The 23,318-nt window shown below is 48.3% G+C and overlaps 1 protein-coding gene and 1 long non-coding RNA gene across 7 annotated transcripts in view; one reads left to right on the top strand and one right to left on the bottom strand.

Annotated features, from left to right (window-relative positions):
* Positions 1–9,358: 9,358 nt before the first annotated feature.
* The window catches only part of RIOX1 (ribosomal oxygenase 1), a 32,549-nt gene continuing 18,589 nt past the window's right edge, over positions 9,359–23,318 (bottom strand). For 2 of the 5 annotated variants that reach the window (XR_011384918.1, XR_011384919.1), the window contains 4 exons: positions 16,464–16,518; positions 15,639–15,777; positions 15,197–15,365; positions 9,359–12,248 (listed from right to left, as the gene is read on the bottom strand). This is a non-coding gene — a long non-coding RNA (ribosomal oxygenase 1). Of the gene's footprint in view, positions 12,249–15,196; positions 15,366–15,638; positions 16,519–23,318 lie in introns of all 5 variants that reach the window. The other 3 variants (XR_011384915.1, XR_011384916.1, XR_011384917.1) reach the window with 2 other exon arrangements.
* The window catches only part of HEATR4 (HEAT repeat containing 4), a 43,476-nt gene continuing 31,677 nt past the window's right edge, over positions 11,520–23,318 (top strand). Inside the window, exons 1-5 of one of the 2 annotated variants that reach the window (XM_070065249.1) lie at positions 11,520–12,349; positions 13,506–13,696; positions 14,844–14,984; positions 16,845–17,045; positions 18,448–18,597. In XM_070065249.1, coding sequence (XP_069921350.1) covers positions 11,520–12,349; positions 13,506–13,696; positions 14,844–14,984; positions 16,845–17,045; positions 18,448–18,597 — 1,513 coding nt within the window. Of the gene's footprint in view, positions 12,350–13,505; positions 13,697–14,843; positions 14,985–16,844; positions 17,046–18,417; positions 18,598–23,318 lie in introns of both variants that reach the window. The other variant, XM_070065248.1, reaches the window with a different exon arrangement.

Genomic DNA, 23,318 nt, shown 5'->3' with positions numbered 1-23,318 from the left:
CTGCCTGAATAGCGTGACCTGCGTCAGCCAGACAGCCTCAGCCCGGAAATCTTCCCTGTTAGAGTTAGTTGTTTGATAAGCAGACTCCTGAAGACCAGTGTTTCTGTAGGCCTGAAATTGGACTATTTTTAAATACAGGACTTGAAGAATCCCCTTATAAAAGTAATGTGATTGCCTAATAGTCTGGCTAGGACCCGGGGGTTGGGGAGATGGAACTGAACTGTGTAGATGAAGGGGATTAAACAGTGTGGAAGAGATGAAATGGCAGTGGAAAAAGCCCAGATGGCTTGTTTTGTTTCGTTTTGGATTTAACTGAGAATAGAGAGAGAGAGACAGAAAGGCCTTCCATCAGTTTGTTTATTCCCCTGGTCGCTAAGGCTAAAAACCAGGAATTCAGTTCAAGTGTGTCGAGGGTGGCAGCCGTCATCTTCTGCCTCCCAGGGTGTGCGTAAGCAACAAGCTGGACTCTGAAGCAGAGCTGGGTCTAGAACCCAGGTCCTGTAATAGCAGAGGCCAGCTCCCAGGGGACCTGTAACCACTGCACACGCGTCCACCCCAACGGTTGTTCTTTTATCATTTGTTCTAGCTACCTGGCCATCTTGAAGAATGTCAGTGCCACATATTCAAGTGTTTCCTGCCTTGTCTCTTTCTGAGCAGGACTCAGGCACTCCCGGGTTGGTGGGTGGCTGGAATATTGAGCTGCATAGATCTAAAGGTTTATTTTTCAAAGAGTGACCAAGAAATTCATTACGGAACTAATAATATGATGCAGGGGTGTGTGTTGTGGCCCGGAGGGTTGAGCTGCTGCTTTGAAAGTCCGCATCCCACACCGGAGGTTCAAGTTCAGCTACTTTGTGCTTCTGATCCAGCTGCCTGCTACTGTGCCTGTGAGACAGCATGTGATGGCGCAAGCAGTTAGGTTCGTGTCACCCGTGTGGGAGACCTGGATGGAGTTCCTGGCTCCTGGTTCCTGCCTGGCCCAGTCCCAGCTCCTGCAAGCATCTGGGGAGTGAACTAACATACTAGCATATGGAAGGTCTCTGTCTCTCTGTCTCTGTCTCTCTTTCTGTCTCTCTCTCTCTTCCTCTCTCTGTGTCACTCTTTCAAATAAATAAATAAATAAATCTTTAAAAAAAAAAAAAAAACATGCAGTTCCACAAAGCTCATTTTACACAAAAGGTAATTTAGGGAGCCCCCTCCCCAGCCCTGGCAGTCCTGCTGCAGGCTCTCCGAGGGGCGAGGCACCCGGAGGCTGGGAAGTGGCAGATTTTGACTTCTCCATGGAACAGGTGCCCTTTCTCAGGGCTGTTTTCCACGTGGGACAATCTCAGGCAAGGACAGCAGGGAGTCAACGCTGAGACCATGAGGTGGGGGCCTGCCTTGGCTCTTCACCGGCACGGATTTCTCTGAAAGTAATTTTTTTCTTAAGTGCAACAAACAAAACAAGCCTGGATGTGAATTTCATGGAATTTAATAAAACACATTCTGATTTGATGAACTTTCATTATGGTTGTTGCTAGCCATTCAAAGTGCACTCACATTTGCGTATTGAATTGCATTCTGGAAATGTACTACAAGTGCTTCATACACAGAAAACAACTGAGCAGTCAACTGTAATATTGTAAAAAGAATATATGTGTCATGACAAGCAGGTGAAATTTTAGCAGCTTTCCCACATACCCTGCTTGAAATGATTCCTAAAGGCCAAATCATCTCATTTCTCTCCAGATGGAACCAGTATTGTCAATTGTAAGATCATCTCCTTTTTTTCAGTTTCATAGGCAATGTATCATCCCTATGCAAATTTACTTTATTTTTTACTTTAAAAAAAAGATTTATTATTTATTTGAAAGTCAGAGTTACACAGAAAGAGGAGAGGCAGAGAGAGAGAGAGAGAGAGAGAGAGAGAGGTCCTCTATCTGCTGGTTCACTCCCCAGTTGGCTGCAACAGCCAGAGCTGCGCTGATCCAAAGCCAGGAACCAGGAGCTTCCTCCAGGTCTCCCATGTGGGTGCAGGGGCCCAAGGACTTGGGCCATCTTCTGCTGCTTTCCCAGGCACATCAGTAGGGAGCTGGATCAGAAGTGGAGCAGCCAGGACTCAAACTGGCACCCATATGGGATGCTGGCACTGCAGGCCATGGCTTTACCCACTGCAACACAGCAGGAGCCCCTATACATTTTTTTAAAAAAGGAATAAGGGACTGGCACTGTGGTATAAAAGGTAAAGCCACTGCCTGCAGCACCAGCACCCCATATGGGTTATGGTTCAAGTCCCAGCTGTTCCAGTCCCCCTCCAGCTCCCTACTAATGTGCCTGGGAAAGCAGAAAAAATGGCCCAAGTGCTTGGGCCCCTGCACCCATGTGGGAGACCTGGAGGAAGCTGCTGGCTTCTGGCTTCATATTGGCCTAGCTCCAGCTGTGGTGGCCATCTGGGGGAATGAACCAGTGGATGGAAGACCTTTCTTTCTCTCTGTCTCTGCCTCTCTGTAACTCTGCCTTTCAAATAAATAAAAAATCTTAAAAAAAAAAAAAAAAAAAAAAAAACAAAGGAAATGTAATGACTAGTTGAAAATACTCTCAGGTGAACCCACAGGTCCTCTGAGCAGATCCATGGAATTCTAGCGTTGGTTACTTGGTGACCAACATAAACAGCTATGGAACCTAAGAAACCAAGGAACTTGAACGATGTAGAAGCTTGCTTCCCATTAAGGACTGAGTTCCCGCTGAGGATTTTGAAGATAATTCTAGAGCAAGGCTACTTTACCATTATCTGAATGAATGTAAGAAGCACCCTGAGGTAACTGGAAAGACTTTGGACTAGGTATTAAGTGGTCAGATACTAACCAGTACTCTGGGCCCCACTCAGGAATCCGTCAGATGAAGGAGTTGGGACGCAGCCAGAGACAGTGTACAGCTGAGGGCATGGCGAGAAGGGTAAACCAGAAAGGCGGTGGGGAGATGAGGGGACGTTTATCAGTAGGGGAAGAAGCAGAGGGGGATTTGAAACAAGCCAGCTTAAGAGGCTGTGTTCCCGGATCCCGTTCTCCGCATCAACCAAGTTGCTTTAATAACACCCCATTGATGCCCTTCAGGGATGTGATTTTTCTAAATTTAATGTCTATAATGACCCCTGGAAGCCTATTTAAATGTAGATTTCTAGAGGCAGGCGTTTAACCTAGTGGTTAAGACACCCATGTGAGTAGCAGGGACCCGATTACGTGAGCCATCACCTGCTGCCTCCCAGTGTGCACGTGAGCAGGAAGCTGGAATTGGGCCTAGAGCTGGGACTAGAACCCAGGCTCTCTAGTACGGAATGTGGGCATCCCAAGCCATGTCCTAATCACCATACCAGGGGCTGGCATTGTGGTGTAGCAGGTAAAGCCACTGCCTCCAACACTGGCATCCCATATGGATGCCGGTTTGAGTCCCAGCTGTTCTACTTCCAGTTCCCTACTGCTGTGCCTGGAAAAGCAACTGAAGATGGCCCAAGTGTTTGGGCCCCTGCCATCCATGTGAGGGACCCAAATGAAGTGCTTGGCTCCTAGGGAGTGAACCAGCAGATGGAAGATCTCTCTTCTGTCTCTCCCTTTCTCTGTCTCTCTGTAACTCTGTCAAATAAAAAATCTTTTAAAAAAATCACTATACCAAAAACCCACCCAGAACTCTGCATTTTAACAAGCTCCTCAGGTGATGTTGATACAGAAATTACTTTAAGCCTAATGTTACTTAAGCCTAATGAACACCACTCCAAAAGCTCACGACTGCCTCTTGGACCCTCCCACTTCAGAAACAGAATCTGAATGGAGAATATATATAATATATATATATATATATAAAAGATGTATTTATCTATTTGAAAATCAGAGTTACAGAGAAAGAGAAAGAGAGAGAGAGAGAGAGAGATCTACCATCTGCTGGTTCACTCCCCAAATGGCAGCAATGGCTAGGGCTGTGCCAGGCCCAAGTCAAGGATGCTGGCATCACGGGAGGCAGCTGCCATAATGCCAGCCCTAAGTGTATGTAACAGTTCTCAGAAGACCCTGGTTTTTTTAAAGATTTATTTATTTATTTGAAAGTCAGGGTTACACAGAGAGAGAAGGAGAAGCAGAGAGAGAGAGAGAGAGGTCTTCCATCCGCTGGTTCACTCCCCAGTTGACCACAACAGCCGGAGCTGCGCTGATCCAAAGCCAGGAGCCAGGAGCTTCTTCCAGGTCTCCCACGTGGGTGCAGGGGCCCAAGGACTTGGGCCATCTTCCACTGCTTTCCCAGGACATAGCAGAGAGCTGGATCAGAAGTAGAGCAGTTGGTGCCGGCGCTGCGGCTCACTAGGCTAATCCTCCGCCTGCGGCGCCGGCACACCGGGTTCTGTCCTGGTTGCCCCTCTTCCAGGCCAGCTTGGGCCCTACACCCCATGGGAGACCAGGATAAGCACCTGACTCCTGCCTTCGGATCAGCGCGGTACACCGGCCGCAGCGCGGCGGCCATTGGAGGGTGAACCAACAGCAAAGGAAGACCTTTCTCTCTGTCTCTCTCTCTCACTGTCCACTCTGCCTGTCCAAAAAAAAAAAAAAAAAGTGGAGCAGCCGGGACTCGAACCAGCACCCATTTGGGATGCCTGCACTGCAGGTGGCAGCTTTACCCGCTACACCACAGCGTCGGCCCCAGTTCCTTCTCTTTTAATAACAGACGGGAAAAAAAGCAAGACATTACTCCTTTCAGCACACATTACTCAACACTCCAAACACTTTTGCAGCAAGCAGTACCAGACCAGGGAGTGTTTGGGCACTGTGAGGGTGAGAAGCAAGCAGCACTAAACGTGCTCCTCTGGAGTTGGCTTCTTACACTCATAAAATCGCAGAAGACTTTAGTTCAACTTGCACGTTTTACAACCAGGGATCTAGAAATCCAGCAAGTTGTACCTGGAAGTACTAACTTTTCCAGCCTCACTCCTGCACTTTCAGCCTTGGCTCCCGCGTGCAGAGATGATGCTGGTAGTTGCTGCTTGCCAGGATTGCAAATCCTGAGCTGTAATTATGCCAGGATCCACTTACTCAATTTTTTATGCTGTCAGTGTACAAAAAGGGCTTGGGACCTGCCATTCAGCTTTCAGCTCTGAGGGCTGTCTGTGAGTAGTAAGGACCCTGCCATTGCAAGGCGGGTAACATCTCCGTGCAGATGAACTCCACTCGTAGGTCTGCCCTTCCTTCTCTAAGCACCTTCTCTTTTAAGTGCTTAATGCTCCAAACCCCCCCACCTTTTAAAATATTTTCATTCATTTATTTTCATTTTATTTGAAAGTCAGAGAGACAAAAGCAGATCTTCCATCTGCTTGTTCACTTCCCAAATACCCATAACAGCCAGGGCTGTTAGGCTGTCACAAAACACACCAAACTCCGGAGTAAGGGGAAGGGTTTATTGGGGAAAACCTAGCAGACCAGAGGGGTGGGGCGAAGAGAAAAGAGAGAGAAGGAGAGTGTAACAGAGAGGAGAGAGAGAGGAGAGGAGCTAGCGAGGAGAGAAGAGAGAGAGAGCAGGAGAGAAGAGAGAAGAGAAAGGAGACCAGAGGAGGAGGCTAGAGAGAGCCACAAGTTCAGGAACAGGTTCTTTTAAAACTGCCAGAGGGCGGGCAGGGAAGCAGGAGCAGCAAATCCCATTAGGATGGGGGTGGAGCTTGACACCAGTGGTTGGGCCACGTGGCTACCTGGCTTTAATTAATGGCGGTGGGGGCTAGGGCCTAGGATGTAAACCAGGGTGTAGATTGCGCCATAGATAAAACTGCGCCATTTTCCTAACAAGGGCTGCACCAGGTGGAAACCAGGAGCCAGGAGCTCAATCAGGTCTCCCATATGGATGATAGGGACCCAAGCACTTGAGCCATCACCTGCTGCCTCCCAGGGAGTGCATATAGGAAGCTGAATTGGAAATAGAGCCAGGACTCAAACCAGGCTCTTCAATATAGAGTTGTGGGTATCTCAACCACTGGGCCAAACACGGACCCATACTTCCAAATTCTTCCATTAGTGCCCAGTACATCTGACTGTGAGACCACAGAGATGTTCCTTCTAACAAGAATTCATCGCTCCCCTATATCAATAGTAACAATTCTCCACATTTATGCAATATCTTGCAGCCTGCAGAAAGAACTTTAACCCACATTTCCAGTGTCAACCTTCATTTTAACATAAAATCAGAATAGGCAGCTGGCTGTTTTAATCACCTGCCCAAGTAACATGGCTGGGAAGAGCAGAACCTGGCCTTGCAGCTGTCTTCTCGCTCTAAGGCACCCAGGACAGGTCTTCTGACTATACTGACCTTTTGTCCTGACCTCACTCCTATATAAATGGATCTATTACGTGTTTCCTTCCTTTTCTTTTCTTTTTTCTTTTTTTTTTTTTTACAGGCAGAGTGGACAGTGAGAGAGACAGAGAGAAAGGTCCTCCTTTTGCCGTTGGTTCACCCTCCAATGGCCGCCGCAGCCAGCGTGCTGCGGCCGGCGCACCGCGTTGATCCGATGGCAGGAGCCAGGTACTTCTCCTGGTCTCCCATGGGGTGCAGGGCCCAAGCACTTGGGCCATCCTCCACTGCACTCCCTGGCCACAGCAGAGAGCTGGCCTGGAAGAGGGGCAACCGGGACAGAATCCGGTGCCCCGACCGGGACTAGAATCCGGTGTGCCGGCGCCGCAAGGCGGAGGATTAGCCTAGTGAGCTGCGGCGCCGGCCACCTCCTTCCTTTTCAATAAGCTCTCATATCAGTAACAGCTATTCCTCTAGAATTTATAATAACTAATAATGATAACATGGTATTCTTTCTGGGATGTTTGCATTATAACCAAACATTCTTTATGCCACATATGCAGGGACTTGAAAAAATTTGTAGAAAAGTAGAATTAAAAGCTAGGCTTATTTTGGTCCAAAAAAAATTAAAACACATGAAATATGGTTTTTCATAATATAAACTATCTATGAACTTTATGAAGAGCCCTTGAAATTGGGGACACCCTAAATCACTCCATACAAGCAGCCATCCTGTGGTGAAACCAGTCCTCATCCTGTGTTTTTTATATATATATATATTTTAGGCTTTTATTTAGTGAGAGAGAAGCATAGGAGAGTGAGAGCTTTATCTAAGAGAGAGAGGTAAATCTGGGTCCATACCGAGCACCAGGAACCAGCCACATGGAGTAGCATCTAGGGCAGGTGGCCCAAAGGCCACGCGCCCTGGAGGCGCAGGGCTACAGCCAGCCCCCTCCTGATGAGAGGCCAGGGAAAGGAAGAGAAAGGCAGGACACACCATGTCCCAGGCTTTTAACCCACTTCCCAAGGGGAGCCTCGTCCTGTTTTTCAAGTTTAAAATTAAGTGTAAAACTCTCTCTAGTAAGATCCTGATACACAGATGTGTTAAGAATGTGTAGTATTTTATTAGAGCAATAACGAGGCAGGAGGACACTGACATGTTCTGACAGTTCATTTTCAACCAGTGAGAGTAAATACTGTTTCAGGAAAAATAACTCCATGTGACTGCCCTTTACCTTTGCCCTAATTCTTCTACTCCAGCTATTGAAATACTGAGTGCCCTTGTGGCCACACTGCCTTCTTCTTTGTAAACAGATGAAACAACTAAATTTAGTTTTATGTGCAGAAATCCTAGGGGGACATCATATTAATCACATGTGATTCAATTTTTAAAGATTTATTTATTTATTTGAAAGAGTTACACAGAGAGAGGAGAGGCAGAGAGAGGAAAGGCAGAGAGAGAGAGAGGTCTTCTATCTGCTGGTTCACTCCCCAGTTGGTTGCAATGGCCATAGCTGTGCCGATCCGAACCCAGGAGCCCGGAGCTTTCTCCGGGTCTCCCACATGGGTGCAGGGGCCCAAGGACCTGGGCCATCTTCTACTGCTTTTCCAGGCCACAGCAGAGAGCTGGATCGGAAGTGGAGCAGCCAGGTCTCAAACTGGTGCTCAGAGGGGATGCCGGTGCTTCAGGCTAGGGTGTTAACCCGCTGAGCCGCAGCGCCAGCCCCTTTTAATTTATTTGAAAGGCAGAGAGACAAAGAGCTTCCATCTACTACTTTACTCCCCAAATGCCCACAACAGCTAGGGCAGGACCAAGCCAAAGCCCAGAGCCCAGAACTCAGTCTGAGTCTCCCACATGGGTGGCAGGGATCCAACTACTTAATCTAGCACCTGCTGCCTCCCAGGGTGCGCATTAGCAGAAAGCTGGAGTTGGAAACTGAGCCAGGACTCAAACCCAGGCCCTCTGATATGGGATATGGGCATCCAAAGTGGCATCTTAACTACAGTGCCAAAATCCTGTCTCATGACTTAATTTGAAACGTTATCAATTCTGGCCTAGTGGCATCCCAGTAAAAACTCTTTTTTTTTTTTTTTGGACAGGCAGAGTGGACAGTGAGAGAGAGAGAGAAAGAAAGGTCTTCCTTTGCTGTTGGTTCACCCTCCAATGGCCGCAGCGGCCGGCACGCTGCGGCCGGCGCACCGCGCTGATCCGAAGCTGGGAGCCAGGAGCCAGGTGCTTTTCCTGGTCTCCCATGGGGTGCAGGGCCCAAGCACCTGGGCCATCCTCCACTGCACTCCCTGGCCACAGCAGAGAGCTGGCCTGGAAGAGGGGCAACCGGGACAGAATCTGGTGCCCCGACCAGGACTAGAACCCGGAGTGCCGGCGCCGCAGGCGGAGGATTAGCCTCGTGAGCCACGGCGCTGGCTTAAAAGGTGACTCTTAACAGAAACAAATACAAGGTCAGATTTCATACACAGAACACAGTGGGAGAAATCAGGCCCTGGGGAAGGATGGTATTTGCTGCAGGTTACAAGGGGAAAAGAAGTCAGATCTGGGGTGCAGAGAAGGGCAGCAGTTGGTTCTGGCAAGAGAGATGGACACGGAATAATTGGTCTCAGCTTCATTTGTGTGTGAGGAGATCCATGTGCTCTGAGAGTGGCAAGGCAACACAGTGCTGGGGAGCGGAGCTTGAGCCACGGCCAGCACGGCACAGAGTTGCCACCTGGCAGGCCGGGATTGGAACCTGATGCCTCAACTTATGGGTTATGTGATCTAAAGCAATTTGCCAACCATCTCTGAGCCTCAGCTTCTTCCCAGATGGAATGAAGATCATAGTAAGTTCTCTATGTAAATAAAGCCCTCAGCAAAGTACCCCGTAAGTGCCAACTATCGTTACTAGGCCAACGGGCTTCAGAAGAAAGGGCAAAACAAAGCTAAACACTAAATCTAAGCATTAGTTCTCTACCATTTTCTGTGCTAGTCAAAACCTGGAAACGGTCTGCCTAATAATTAAGGAAGGGCCAGAGTGATTTACCTACTTAATAAAATATTATACAGCTTGAATATTTTTAAAGGTTGATTTTATTTATTTCAAAGGAAGAATTACAGGGAGGGAGAGTCAGAGAAAAGATGTTGCATCTGCTGTTTCACTCCCAAAATGGCTACAACAGCCAGGGCTGGGCCAGGCTAAAGCCAGGAACCTGTAACTCCTTCCATCTAGGTCTCCCATGTGGGTGACAGGGGTCCAAGCAATTAGGCCATCTTCCACTGCTTTCCCAGGCAGATTCGCAGGGAGCTGGATCAGAAGTAGAGCATCCTGGACTTCAACTGGTGCCCACATGGGATGGTAGCATCAAAGGCCACAGCTTTACCTGCTGCACCACAACACTGGCCCCCAGCTTGAATATTTTTAACAATGAAGACTAAGTAGTGATATGGAAAAGTGCCAGGCTAGTCTGGAGAGACAGAAGACATGGTCTTGGGCTGAACAGTTAGAGCCGTATATCTAACAATGTGATGAATCACAGAATTAACAATCAAAGGAAGTGATATGGACTAGGAGTGACTTACACATTCAGGTATAATAGCCTGGATAGGTCAAGAAAATATTACACAGCAGGTAGGAACTGAGCTGAGCCTGAAAGAATGGATAGAATTTGTGTCAAGTATGGAAGAAAGGCCTTTTCCATGGAGGGAGCACACAGCGAAGCCGCACTCGTGGAGGGAGAAATACTCAGCGGACAGCAAGAAGACCCAACAGGCTGAAGCAGAGGTTACATGTCTAGACAAAGTCATAAACTGGGGTCATACTCATGGAGAACCCTGAATGTCAGACTGAGCAGTTTGAACTTCATGCTGTAAACCTTTTGAACAGAGAAAAAGAAACTCTTTAATACACACACACAAAATTAAAGTGTGGTATACTTGGTTTTTTTTTTTTTTTTTTTTAAGATTTTACTTATTAGCCGGTGCCGCGGCTCACTAGGCTAATCCTCCGCCTTGCGGCGCTGGCACACTGGGTTCTAGTCCCGGTCGGGGCGCCGGATTCTGTCCCGGTTGCCCCTCTTCCAGGCCAGCTCTCTGCTGTGGCCAGGGAGTGCAGTGGAGGATGGCCCAAGTGCTTGGGCCCTGCACCCCATGGGAGACCAGGATAAGCACCTGGCTCCTGCCTTCGGATCAGCGCGGTGCGCCGGCCGCGGTGGCCATTGGAGGGTGAACCAACGGCAAAGGAAGACCTTTCTCTCTGTCTCTTTCTCTCACTGTCCACTCTGCCTGTCCAAAAAAAAAAAAAAAAAAAAGATTTTACTTATTTATTTGACAGGTAGAGTTAGAGAGAGTGGGAGACAGAGAAAGCTCTTCCATCTGCTGGTTCACTCCCCAAATGGCCTCAATGGCTGGAGCTGAGCCCATCTGAAGCCAGGAGCCAGGAGCTTCTTCTGGGTCTCCCACGCAAGTGTGGGGGCCCAAGGACTTGGACCATCTTCCACTGCTTTCCCAGGCAATAGCAGAGAACTGGATCGGAAGAGGAGCAGCCAGTACACAAACCGGCCCCTGGTGCTGGAAGCAGAGGCTTAGCCCACTATGCCACAGTGCCGGCCCGGTGGTATACTATTGAAATGCAGTAATGCTTAAAGGAGATGAGGGTCTGAGCTATGGAAACAATGTGAGAATTGGGAGCATGTGTGTGATACAAGAAATATTTACAATGTCGCACCGTTTCTTTCTTGTGTTCTTCTCATTTGCATGTCCTTTCCTCCAATTCCCACCCATCCTCTCTGTATTCTGTTATTCTCTTTCTTTTCTTAAATTTTAAAAATTTATTTAGTCAAACAGCAGAGAGAGGGAATGGCTTCATTCACTGACTCACTTCACAAATGCCTACAGTGGCACAGCTGGGAAGGCACCTAAATGCAGGAGCCAGGAATTCAATCCAGGCCCCCACATGGAAAAAACCAGTTACTTGAGCTAGCACCAGAACCTCTCAGGGTCTGCACTGGCAGAAATCTACAACTGGGAGCTGGGGCTAGGGATCAAACCCAGGCACTCCAGTACAGGATGCAGTCATCTTATCCACGATGCCAAGTGCCGGACCCTATTCTTTCTATGCTGCTGTAGGCTTCCCGTTTCTGCTGGCAGAAGGCTCTTACTGGTTCTTTGCATCCCGTTCACAGGTTCCTGGCCCCGTCTCCAGGCCCTGCCTCTGGACGAGCAGTGTAGAAACAATATGACCAGGACCCAGAATGGCAAGATCCCTCTCTTGCATCAGCCACTCCCCCCACAGCTGAGATGGGGCACGCTTTTCTGCAACTCAAAACCGAAAGGCAAGGAGTGTGCCTCTGTCTCGTGTGCTCCTCCAGCCTTCCGCTTCAGCCCACAGCACTACACACATCTCAAGAACCAGTACCTGAAAAAGGCTGCTGCCAACCTCACCTTCTCGCAGGAGGTGGTGTGGCAGCGAGGGCTGCCCAGCATCCCTTACAGCCAGTACAGCTTTGACCACCTCTACAACACAGACAACATCATCCAGCACCCCCAGCTCAGAAAGGCCCGACCTGAGAAAACTGCCCCTCAGCACGGTCCCTCAGTGGGGGACACTTTCCAGGGCAAGAAGAAAGACAACTCTGTCAATCCCGAGAAGAGGCGGAGGAAGTCACAGCCAGCGAGCACAGTCCAGGAAGCCCCTCGACCTCTCACCCAGCAGCCTCCCTCTCCAGACATAATCCTGGAGGAGAGGGAAGCCTGGCTCCCGCCGGCTGAGAAAGTAGCCAGAGCCTGGGAGGCTGTCGTGCTGGGGAAGCTGAACAAGCGCACGGCCCGATGGATCCAGAGCAAGCGTCCTTTGAGGCCTGGGGAGTCTCCCAGCAAGTGGCAGAGCTTCTTGCGCCAGCAGTATGACTGGAGCCACATCCGAGATGAGCTCACCTCTGCCAGTGACCTGGAGCTCCTGGAGCAGCTGGAGGAGGAAGAGACAGCGGAGTTTGAGGCGGATCAGAATGTCAGTGTGCACCCCCAGGAAACAAAGAAGCAGGAGCTGCCACTTCCTGTTTACTACAGGTAGATTGGTCAGGGCCTTGGGTGCGCCTTTGAGAACCCTGGACTCCCAGGTGGGCTCCCATTCTGTATTTCAGAATGCACTGTCCCGTCAACCTCATGTTCTCCAACACCTACCTGCTTTCTGAGATCTTGTCAAAGTTAAGGTTTCTCCACTCCACACCACTGACATTCTGGGTTAGACAGTTTTTTTCCCTAGTGGGGCTGCCGTGTGCACAGATGTCAGCAGCATCAATGGCTTCTAGCCACTAGATGCCTCCATCACTGCCCAGCTATGACATTGCCAAATGTCTCTGAGAGGGACAAAATCTCCCACAGTTGAAAACCACTGCCCTTGGAGGGATTGTTCTTTGCCTGCTCCAGCAAATTTAACTATCAGTTGTCATTCGGGTGCTCCCAGAAGTGTTACCTGTGGTTAAAGTGAGGACAGCTGAGACCTCATGGCACTGAGCTTTGGTCCTGCCTCACTTTGAATGAGGAGCCAATATGGCACTGACCTGAAAACCAACCAGCTGCAGGACAGAGACCCCAGCAGCCTGGGAGAAGAGGGTAACTACATCCCTCGGGTTGCATCCTTATTTATAGCTAAAGGAAGACCAGGGCTGGTATAATATTCTGATTTCCAAAAGTGAACAAAAATAAGTAGCAATCTACTTATTTATTATTCATTGATTGGACAAACACATTGCCTTCTTGCTGCTTTCCAGGTAGTCTGTCAATTGCTAGGAATATAATGCAATATTATAATATAACTTTGAAGGAGCTTGCAGCCTGTCCACTGAGTGAATAAATAAATAGCCACACACATAGTAGAATGAGACAACAGAGAGGCAGATTCCCTTCTCCAAGTCCATGAACCTCTAAGGGTACCATTGTACCCTTATGCAGTGAGCATGGTCACTCTATTGATCTGTCACGTGCTGTTAAAGGCACGGATCCAGCAAAGGGGGGGAGAGGTGGCTGGAAACAGGCCCTTCTGGCGGCTACGTGTCCATCTGGCACCTTAGGGGCAAGGCTAACAGTCGACACAGGTGTTCTTCAGATGCTCACATGTGTATGAGTGGGGCTTAAAGAGGAAAGAGAATGAGCTGGGGATCTAATGGAAAGGGGAGTTCATCTCCCACCCTTTCCCATTTCCTTTTCTCTCACCTATGCCAAGATTGTCCAGTTACACCCCACAAGAACAGACGGATGAAATCACACCCAGCAACAATAAGACTGCTCAGGATATCAAGGCAAAGAGAAACATCTGCCAACCCCAGAATGAGAGCTACTTCCGACAAGTGAACCCCAGAGCTGGAAAGTTTGCTTACTCCACAGACAACACCTTTGAACAGGAGACTCTCCTTGGTAACACAGCTTGAGCCGTGTGGTGGGATGCAGGTGGGTGGGCATGGACCAGGGAATTGGAAGAGAGTTGGTGAACAGAAACAGCCATGGGTGTGGATGACAGTTCTTGGATGACCAGGTTTTCATGGGGACACCTGTTGGTTTCTAGCACAGGGGCTCGGGGCAGTGCTACCTGGTACTGTGGGAACTGTCTCCTCTCTTCCTCTTTCTCTACCCCTTACCTTCCTAAGGGGGCCATGGAGGATGTAATATTTGACTTCGGGAACAAACTACCTCTTCACCCTTCTTCACTTGCTCACTTTGAGATATTCCCCTTACTGAGGAACTGTGCTGGGGGAAAAAAAATCACTTGCCTTGGAGTCAGACAGATTTAGTTTTAAATCCTGGCTCAGTCCTTTCTTAGTAACCTTCAACAAACACTCTGAGCCTTATATACCTTCTTTGTAAAAAAAATGTTAAAAATGTCCTTCAAATATAGTAGACAAGAAAGCATGATGCCTGTTGTTCAATGCCTGGCACACAGACGTTGCCCAATAAATGCCCACCACTCCCACTCCAATCCTGCTGCGCTTTCCAAGATACCTGGTGTAGGTCTGCATGTTCCAACCAACCTGTTTCTTCTTTCTGACCCCTATCTTGTTCCTAACTGCTGTCAGCTGAAAGTCTTCAAGCATTTAACAAAACTATTCTGATTAAAAAGAATCTTAATGGAGAATGGGACTGGCAAGGGGAGAGAGGAGGTAGAGGAGGGGTAGGACTGTGGGTGGGAGGGCGGGTATGGTGGGAAGAACAACTATATTCCTAAAGTTGTACTTATGAAATTTGTATTCCTTAAAAAAAAAAAAATTCTGATTGAGATATTCAAGACTGATAGGATTAATTAGGTACCTCTTTTTAGTATGAGTTAGGCTCTGCTTTCCTGATGGAGGATGCCATCCTTAGCTCCCAGGTCCCATAAGGCTTCTCTAAGAGGCCCGCTGTGACATTTCTATGCAACAGCCACCTTCAAGGGATGCCCACAGCGTGGCAGTTTCGGCCTGAGGCTTCCATTAGAGTAAAAAGAAACTGAGTCTGATCCTGGTGACGGGAAAGTTGGGAAGAGAAGAAAGAGGAGGGCGCTGGGGGCTCACTGTTTCTTTGTTCGCAGATGAAGTCCAGATCGTCCACAAGATTGGGGCAAAAAAAGACCAGATTTTCCTGGAAAACCTGAATCAGTACAATAAGCAGCTAGCTAAGGTCTTCCCTGAAACCCCAGAAACGTGGAGTTCCCAGCCAGTTCCTGAAGCACGTAAGCAGGAAGCTAACGGGGGTGGGTAGTGATGGAAGTGTGTTTCTTTCAGGCTCCTCCCTGGCTCATGGCAGTAGAGAATCCCCTTCCACCCGACTAAAATCATCTCATAGAATACTGGTTGGAACTAGAAAGAGGCTTGGTGGAACATACGTCCAATTGAAATCAGATATAACTTAGGTGTAATCAAGTGGTTTGAAGCCAATGATTACCAATAAGGCAAGTCCCATCTTAATGCTTCCAAGGGAAAGTCATCCAACTCCTGGCACAGCATTCTGTCCCGTTCCCCTGGGCTGGCTCCACAGTCAGGCTATACTTTCTCAGGTCCTGTGGTCTTCCTTTGCTCTAAGTTTCCATTTCGTAAATACATCATTCTACATTCTGTAAGACAAACAGGGTAGAGGAGAGGGAGATGACAGAGAAATGAGTTTAGGAAACAAAAGGCCATGTCTCTTTGTCCATTACTCTTCTCTTGCTGAATCACTGTTCAGATGGGTCTCCTGATGTACAGAAACAAACAGCAGGAGTGACCTGCTGTTTATCCCACCAGTCCTGAACCTCTGTCTCTAGTGCTTCCTGGATAGGCAGTAGCCACTAGGGTAGAAGAGGTGCTAATGATGACCACTAAGGGCACATCCCCCCTCAAACACTCACCCTCCTGCTTTGTTGTGGATCACCACTAGAATGCAGCAACGCCTTGGGCTGGGTCTTGGTCAGTCATCTTCTGGGCTGGTTGACTGCTTCATTAAAATGCAGACACTGATCATTAAGACAGCAAGGCACTTCTGCGAGACTGGGAAGAGGTGGTTTTGTGAATACGTTTTGCAGACTTTCATTGTGACACAAACTCAAGGAGTTATTTTTAGTACACTGCCTTCCCCAGAGGCTAGCTCCATTCTGCATGCCCTCTCCATGAGACCAGGCAAATCCGTAAAGACAGAAAGTAGATTAATGTCGTCAGGGGCTGGGGGGAGGGAAGGAAGGATGGCTATGGGATTTTTGGGGGGAGGTGAGGAAATCTGAAATTATAGTGGTGATAGTTGTTGGACTCTGAATACACTAAAAAGTGTACACTTTAACAGGATGAATCTTATTGTGTGTGAATTCTACCTCTGAAAGAATTCTCCAAGGATCCCACTGCTTTCACGGAGGCTCTGCCCCCCGCCACACTTGCGTCACGGGCACTCTCTGCCCCCCGCCACACTTGCGTCACGTGCATTCTCTGCCCCCCACCACACTTGCGTCACGTGCATTCTCTGCCCCCCACCACACTTGCGTCACAGGCACGCTGGGCCCCTGCCCTCTTTGTTCCCAGGAAAGGGTATTTAATGAGCTGATGCTGTAGGAATTTTCACATCAAACTTTAAAAAATAGTACTTGAGATTGATCTGAGGAAAGTATAGTGACATAGACATACCTTCTTTTTTCTTCCCCCCTCTCCACGTAGACCCTGCCTCCCTGCTGAGGCCTATGACATACCTTCTTATAACCATTTTATTCATCATCTCATCTCAGGAAATGAAGCTAAAAGAACCTGGGGGAAAAATAGGAAAATTATTGGGCTTAGATGCTATGATAGATTTTATATACATATATATATATATATTTGAATTCCAGCTCATCTCCTGCCCCAAATCTCTCTCCCTCACCATCATCATGGCCTCCCATGTCTGTAGTCAGGACCTTTCATAATTCCCTATGGGACTCATACCCAGTTCCCTATATAACCACGAACAAGTCTGCTAGCAAGAGTTCTGCTTCACTTTGGTGTTAGAGGACTAGGAATGAGATGCTAGCTGGAAGCACCCTGTGGCAAGGTAAGGCCAGTGGGGTGAGATCTCTCACTGCCACACTGCACAGCTTGTAGGCCTGTGAAAGGAGCCCTGCGCTGGACTGCCTTGCCAACCCCGGCCAAGGATGTGCTGCTGCAGGTGGGTGAGGATGTGCCCGTTCAGACCAGGAGATCGAAGAAGCAGGCAAGACCATCGAGGGTGGATGTGAGCTGGGAGCTGGTGGCTCTGCAGAGGATGCTGCAGGAATGGAAGACTGCCTGGTCTCTAAGTGAGTGATGGGGTCCTGAGGCACTGGTATAGACCTGTGATGGGGTGGGCCTCACTCTGGACAAGTATTTCTCAATCTCTGAAACATCCATCCCTCTGTTGTGAAATCTTACTGCAAGGCTACACTAGGTGAGAGCCTTTGACACAGCGGGTGTTCGGTGAATCCTGGCACACATGCATACATGCATCTGGATGCTTTTTGCATGGGTATTACTTCAGTAATGGGCAGAAATTCTCTCCACGGAGAACGCCTCATAGGCAGCAACTCTGTCTTGCTGATTTATGGAACTTAATGCTCAGTAAATGATGCATGAGGGGAAGGACCAAATATGCTGCCCGCACTATGTTTTACAATGTTGCAAGCAATGATGAATGCAGAGTACTCCAGAGTTTATGGAAAAATGTAAAAGGTAAGTTTATTGAAGTGCCAAAAAAATTTTTGAAAAATCTATACATAGTTTTTTCACAGACACATCTTTTCATAAGAAGACCCTTCGTCAAAAGAAACTGTATTTGACTGCAATATAAACAGTCTCCCTCTAAAATATATTTCTGGAGTTGGGGTTATCATGCGTCTACTTTTCTTTCAAAGCTATGAGAAAAGGTTGAGTACCTGGGCAGAATAATGGCCTCGCAAGTATTTGAGAACTCAAGAGCTGCTGGCCGTCAGAACATGAGACCAGTTTAGTTAATGCTGAATAAGGAAGGGCAATTCATTAGATAAACTAGACCAGTTGTCCAAAAAGGATAGAAATTCTGAGTAAGAACTGTGAACAAGGAGCACCCACATTTAGTAGGAATACTGAAATAAAAGTATCCTAATTACAAACTGAGCAATTAGCAACTAAAATGAGGAAGACATTGAAGCCTCAAAAGCAAGGAAACCCAATGGTAATCACAATAATTAACATTTATCGAATCCTCAGTATCTTGTTGGGTATTTTGCTAAACACTGGATCTACTTAACTCATTTAACCCTCAAAAGTAACTCAGTGGTGGTAAGTTCTAGTATTAGTCTCATATGACAAATGAGAAATCTCAGAGGCTAAGTAACTTTTCCAAGGTCACACAGCTAATAACTAATTCCACAACAGTTATGTCAAACAACAAAGTACCTTAACCAGTGTGTCTTATTGCTCCTTTCAATTTCCAGTTGGCTACAATGCAAAGTTGTTTAAGCAAAGAGAGAGAACATAGAGGATAGGACTGGGGGGAGTTTTATCTGGGAACTACTTGGGAGGGTACATAGGTCATCCCTAAGGACCCATCTCTGGGCCCTCCATTCTAAGCTGATGCTGTTCTTCAGTTGTCCTTAGGGAAAGGGTACTTCCCGTCTTCCGCCTGCAGCACAATATCTAACCTTGACCAGGTAGTTCTCTTCTCGTTCCCTCACTGTGACACAGTCGTCGAGTGGCACCACGAGACAGTGGAGAGCCTGCTGAGGAGCCTGGCAGACATGCACGATGACATTCGGATCCAAGCCATTGCCACATGTGCCACAGCTGCTTTGGAACAGCCCTGGATTGTCACCAGTCACGGGGACACAGACGAGAGTAAGGACTAAACTACTCCATAGGACAGCTGATCTGGTGGGATGTTAGAGCTTACCTGGGGTCACCGTACAAATGTGGAAACCAGCGTTGACGCTGTAGCATAGCCGGCAAAGCTGCTGCCTACAGCGCCGGCATCCCATATGGGTGCCAGTTCAAGTTCCGGCTGCTCCACTTCCAATTCAGCTCCCTGCTAATGCACCTGGGAAAGCAGTGGAAGATGGCCCAAGTGCTTGGAGTCCTGAACCCATGTAGGAGACCCAGAAGAAGCTCCTGGCCCAGCCATCTGGGGAGTTGACCAGCAGATAGAAGCACTCTCTGTCTCCTCCTCTCTCTCTCTCTCTCTCTCTCTCTCTCTCTAACTCTGCCTATCAAATAAATAAATAATCTTTAAAAAAAAAATGTGGAAGCCAAGACCAGAGACCGACCTGACTATACACATCTTATCCACAGTAGATTAAAACCCCTGACTTCCAGGACAGGGCTTTTTCATGACACAGCATCACCTGTCGTTTGCTCAGAGGCTTGCAGAGTTCACATTTTCCCACACTGAGACCTGTTCTTTTTTTTTTTTTTTTTTTAAGATTTATTTTATTTATTTAAAAGAGTTACTGAGATAGGTAGAGACAGAGAGAGAGGTTGGCCACAACAGTTGGGACTGGACCAGGCAGAAGCCAGGAGCCAGGAGCTTCTTCTGGAGACCCATCCTTTACAGCCAGAAACTATGAGTACACTTCAAAAAGTTCATGGAAATGTATGTTATGGGAAAACTAAAGATTTCAAAATTTTTCATACCCAAACTTACCTTTTAATTCTTTTTTTTCTTTTTTCTGTGGGGAGCAATCCGGACTGGACTGAGTTACTGGAATTAGGACTTATTCTATGCATCTGCTCTCCCACAATATGGCGCTGGGAGAGAAGTAAACAGCTTCCGCACAGCTGCCTCCAGTTCAACCAATAAACTGTAGGACTTGCTCCTGATTGGAGAGCAGCGTACTCGGCGTGTGGGCAGCCGAGTTAGGATTGGCGGAGGAGGACTATAAAGGAGGAGAGAGACGGCATGCACCAGGAACATCTATGGGGAACATCTAAGGGAACCCGTGCAGCCCCCGAGAAAGCCGGCCGGCGGTGTGCCGCTCCCCTGCGGAAGTGGGGAATGTGGCCAGGGGGAACTGCCCTTCCACGGAGGTGGAAGGGATAGTAGCCAACCCGGGAAGAACCAGCAGCAAACCCGGGGAGGGCCGAGCAGACGAGAGAACAGCGCAGGGTCCTGTGTCGTTCCTCCACGAAGAGGGGGAGCGACATTTTCTTTTTTTTTTTTTTTTTTACAGGCAGAGTGGACAGTGAGAGAGAGACAGAAAGGTCTTCCTTTGCCATTGGTTCACCCTCCAATGGCCGCCGCGGCCGGCGTGCTGCGGCCGGCGCACTGCGCTGATCTGAAGGCAGGAGCCAGGTGCTTATTCTGGTCTCCCATGGGGTGCAGGGCCCAAGCACCTGGGCCATCCTCCACTGCACTCCCTGGCCACAGCAGAGAGCTGGCCTGGAAGAGGGGCAACCAGGACAGAATCCGGCACCCCAACCGGGACTAGAACCCGGGGTGCTGGCGCTGCTAGGTGGAGGATTAGCCTAGTGAGCCGTGGCGCCGTCCTAATTCCATTTTCCACAAACTTTTTGAAGTTCCTTCATATGTGGACTTTTCTATTTATTACAAAAATGGGTGTTGAATTTTATCAGACATACTCTAGTTTTATTTTAATTTTTTTAAGACTTATTTATTTGACAGGCAGGGTGACAGAGAGAGAGAGAGAGAGAAATATTCCAGCCACTGGTTCACTCCCCAAATGGTTGCAATGCCTAGGACTAGTCCATGTTGGAACCAGGAGTCCAGAACTCCATCTGGATTTCCCACATGGGTGGCAGGGACTCAAACACTTGGGCCATGTTCCCTTGCATTTCCAGGCCATCATCAGGGAGCTGGATTGGAAGTGGAGCAGCTTGGAGCTCAAACTGGCACTCTGATATAGTATGCTGCATTGCAAGCGGTGGCTTAACCTGCTGCATCACAAAGCTAGTCCCTAGTTCTACCCCTTTAATTGGTAGAGTAACTCTACTGACAAACTCTGCTGTTAAATTTTTGAATTCTACCAGATTATATTATTAGTCTGCTGGGTTTGTTAATACTTTAGAATTTACTACATAAATGAAATACATATCTTTTTTTCTTTAAACAGATGTATTTATTAATTTGAAAGGCAGAGTTAGAAAGAGAGAGAGAAGTAGAGACAGACAGATTTTCCATCTACCAGCCCACTCCTCAGATGGCCACAATGGCTGGGGCTAGGCTAGGCCGAAGTCAGGAGCCAGGAGCTTCTTCCAGGTCTCCCACATGAATGGCAGGGGTCCAAGGATTTGGGCTATCTTCTGCTGCTTTCCCAGGTGCACTACCAGGGAGCTGGATCAGAAGTGGAGCAGCTGGGACTTGAACTGGCACCCATATGCAATGCTGGTGTCACAGGTGTGGGCTTAACCAACTGTGCCACAGTGCAAGCCCCCATAGTTGTTTTTTTTTCTTTTTTCAGATGCATTTATTTATTTATTTGAAAGGGAGAATTAAGCGAGAAAGGGAGAGACAAGAGAGAGATCTTCCATCTCCTGGTTCACTCCCCAAATAGCTGCAATGGCCAGGGTTGGGCCAGACTGGAGCCAAGTGCTGCATTGGGATCTCCTACATGGTTGCAGGGGCCCAGGGACTTGCTTTCAGGCACATTAGCAGAGAGCTGGATCAGAAGTGGAACAGCCGGGAATTGAACCAGTGCTCATAAGCATCACAGGCAGTGGCTTAACCTGCTACACCACCACAATGCCAGCCCTGAAATTCATAGTTTTTGGCCGGCACCATGGCTCAATAGGTTAATCCTCCACCTGCGGCACCAACACACCGGGTTCTAGTCCCAGTTGGGATACCAGATTCTGTCCTGGTTGCTCCTCTTCCAGTCCAGCTCTCAGCTGTGGCTGGGAGTGCAGTGGAGGATGGCCCAAGTCCTTGGGCCCTGCACCCCATGGGAGACCAGGAGAAGCACCTGGCTCCCAGCTTTGGATCAGCGCGGTGCGCCAGCCACAGCAGCCATGGAAGGTGAACCAATGGAAAAGGAAGACCTTTCTCTCTGTCTTTCTCTCTCTCACTGTCTACTCTGCCTGTCCAAAATAAATAAATACATAGTTTTCAGGATTTTTGTTGTTTTACTTACAACTTTTGTACTCTAAAATTTTGTAAAATGAATCATGGATTTTGCCATTTTTTTCCAATAGTCTATAATCTTTTCAAAAAGAAATGCCCATGGCTTTTTTTTTTACTAGTAGTAATCAATTAAAAAAATAAAATTTTCAGGGCCTGGCATTGTGGCACGGTGGGTTAAGCTGCCACCTGCAATGCTGGCATCCCATATGGGTGCTGGTTCAAGCTCCACTGCTTCACTTCTGATCCAGCTTCTGCTAATGTGCCTAGGGAGGCAGAAGATGGCCCAAGTGCTTAGGCTTCTGCTGCCCATGTGAGAGACCTGGATGGAGTTCCTAGCTCCTGACTTTGGCTGGCACAGCCCCAGCCACTGAAGCCATTTAGAGAGTGGACCAGTGGATGGGAGATCTGTGTGTGTATGTGTCCCTCTTTATAACTCTTTCAAATAAATAAATCTTTTTAAAAATATTTCCTCCCTGAGGCTGGTGCAATGGCAAGTAGGTTAAGCTGCTGCCTACAGCGCCAGCATCCCATATGGGCACCAGTTTGCATCCCAGCTGCTCCACTTCCAACCCAGCTCCCTGCTAATGCACCTGGGAAAGCAGTGGAAGATGGCTCAAGTGCTTGGGCCCCTGTACTCATGTGGGAGACCTGGAATAAGCTCCTGGATCCTGACTGTGGTCTGGCCCAGCTCTGGACATTGCGGCCATCTGGGGAGTCAACCAGCAGATGTAAGATCTCTCTCTCTAACTCTGCCTTTCAAGTAAGTAAATAAATTAAAAACAAAAAAATTCCCTCCTATAAGAGCCACAGCTGTAACCTACTGAGAAGGTGGTTCAAGAAGACACAGGGCTCACATGATGAAATGTCAAAAAGACAAACAGCACTGACACTCAACCCTCCAAGTGTGGAGATACCACGTTCCACTTTTACATGAACTGCACTGACTTCCCCCTTCTTTGCTGCTGGTGGCATCAGAGGTTCACTTCTTCCTCAAACTTCTCACTCTGCCATAACAGTCTGTTTACAGGGAAATAACACCTTAAAGGCAGGGACTAACTACACAGTTACTGGCTTTTAAATTTCATTTTGGGGCCGGCGCCGTGGCTCACTAGGCTAATCCTCTGCCTTGTGGCGCCGGCACACCGGGTTCTAGTCCCGGTCGGGGCGCCGGATTCTGTCCCGGTTGCCCCTCTTCCAGGCCAGCTCTCTGCTGTGGCCAGGGAGTGCAGTGGAGGATGGCCCAGGTGCTTGGGCCCTGCACCCCATGGGAGACCAGGAAAAGCACCTGGCTCCTGCCATCCGATCAGCGCGGTGCGCTGGCCGCAGCGCGCCGGCCGCGGCGGCCATTGGAGGGTGAACCAACGGCAAAGGAAGACCTTTCTCTCTGTCTCTCTCTCTCACTGTCCACTCTGCCTGTCAAAAAATTTAAAAAAAAAAATTTCATTTTGGGGCTGGCATTGTGGCACCACGGGTTACTCTGCCTGTT

Source organism: Oryctolagus cuniculus, chromosome 20, assembly GCF_964237555.1.
Source record: "Oryctolagus cuniculus chromosome 20, mOryCun1.1, whole genome shotgun sequence".
In the NCBI taxonomy this organism is placed as follows: domain Eukaryota; kingdom Metazoa; phylum Chordata; class Mammalia; order Lagomorpha; family Leporidae; genus Oryctolagus; species Oryctolagus cuniculus.
This window is presented reverse-complemented; position numbering and strand designations above follow the sequence as displayed.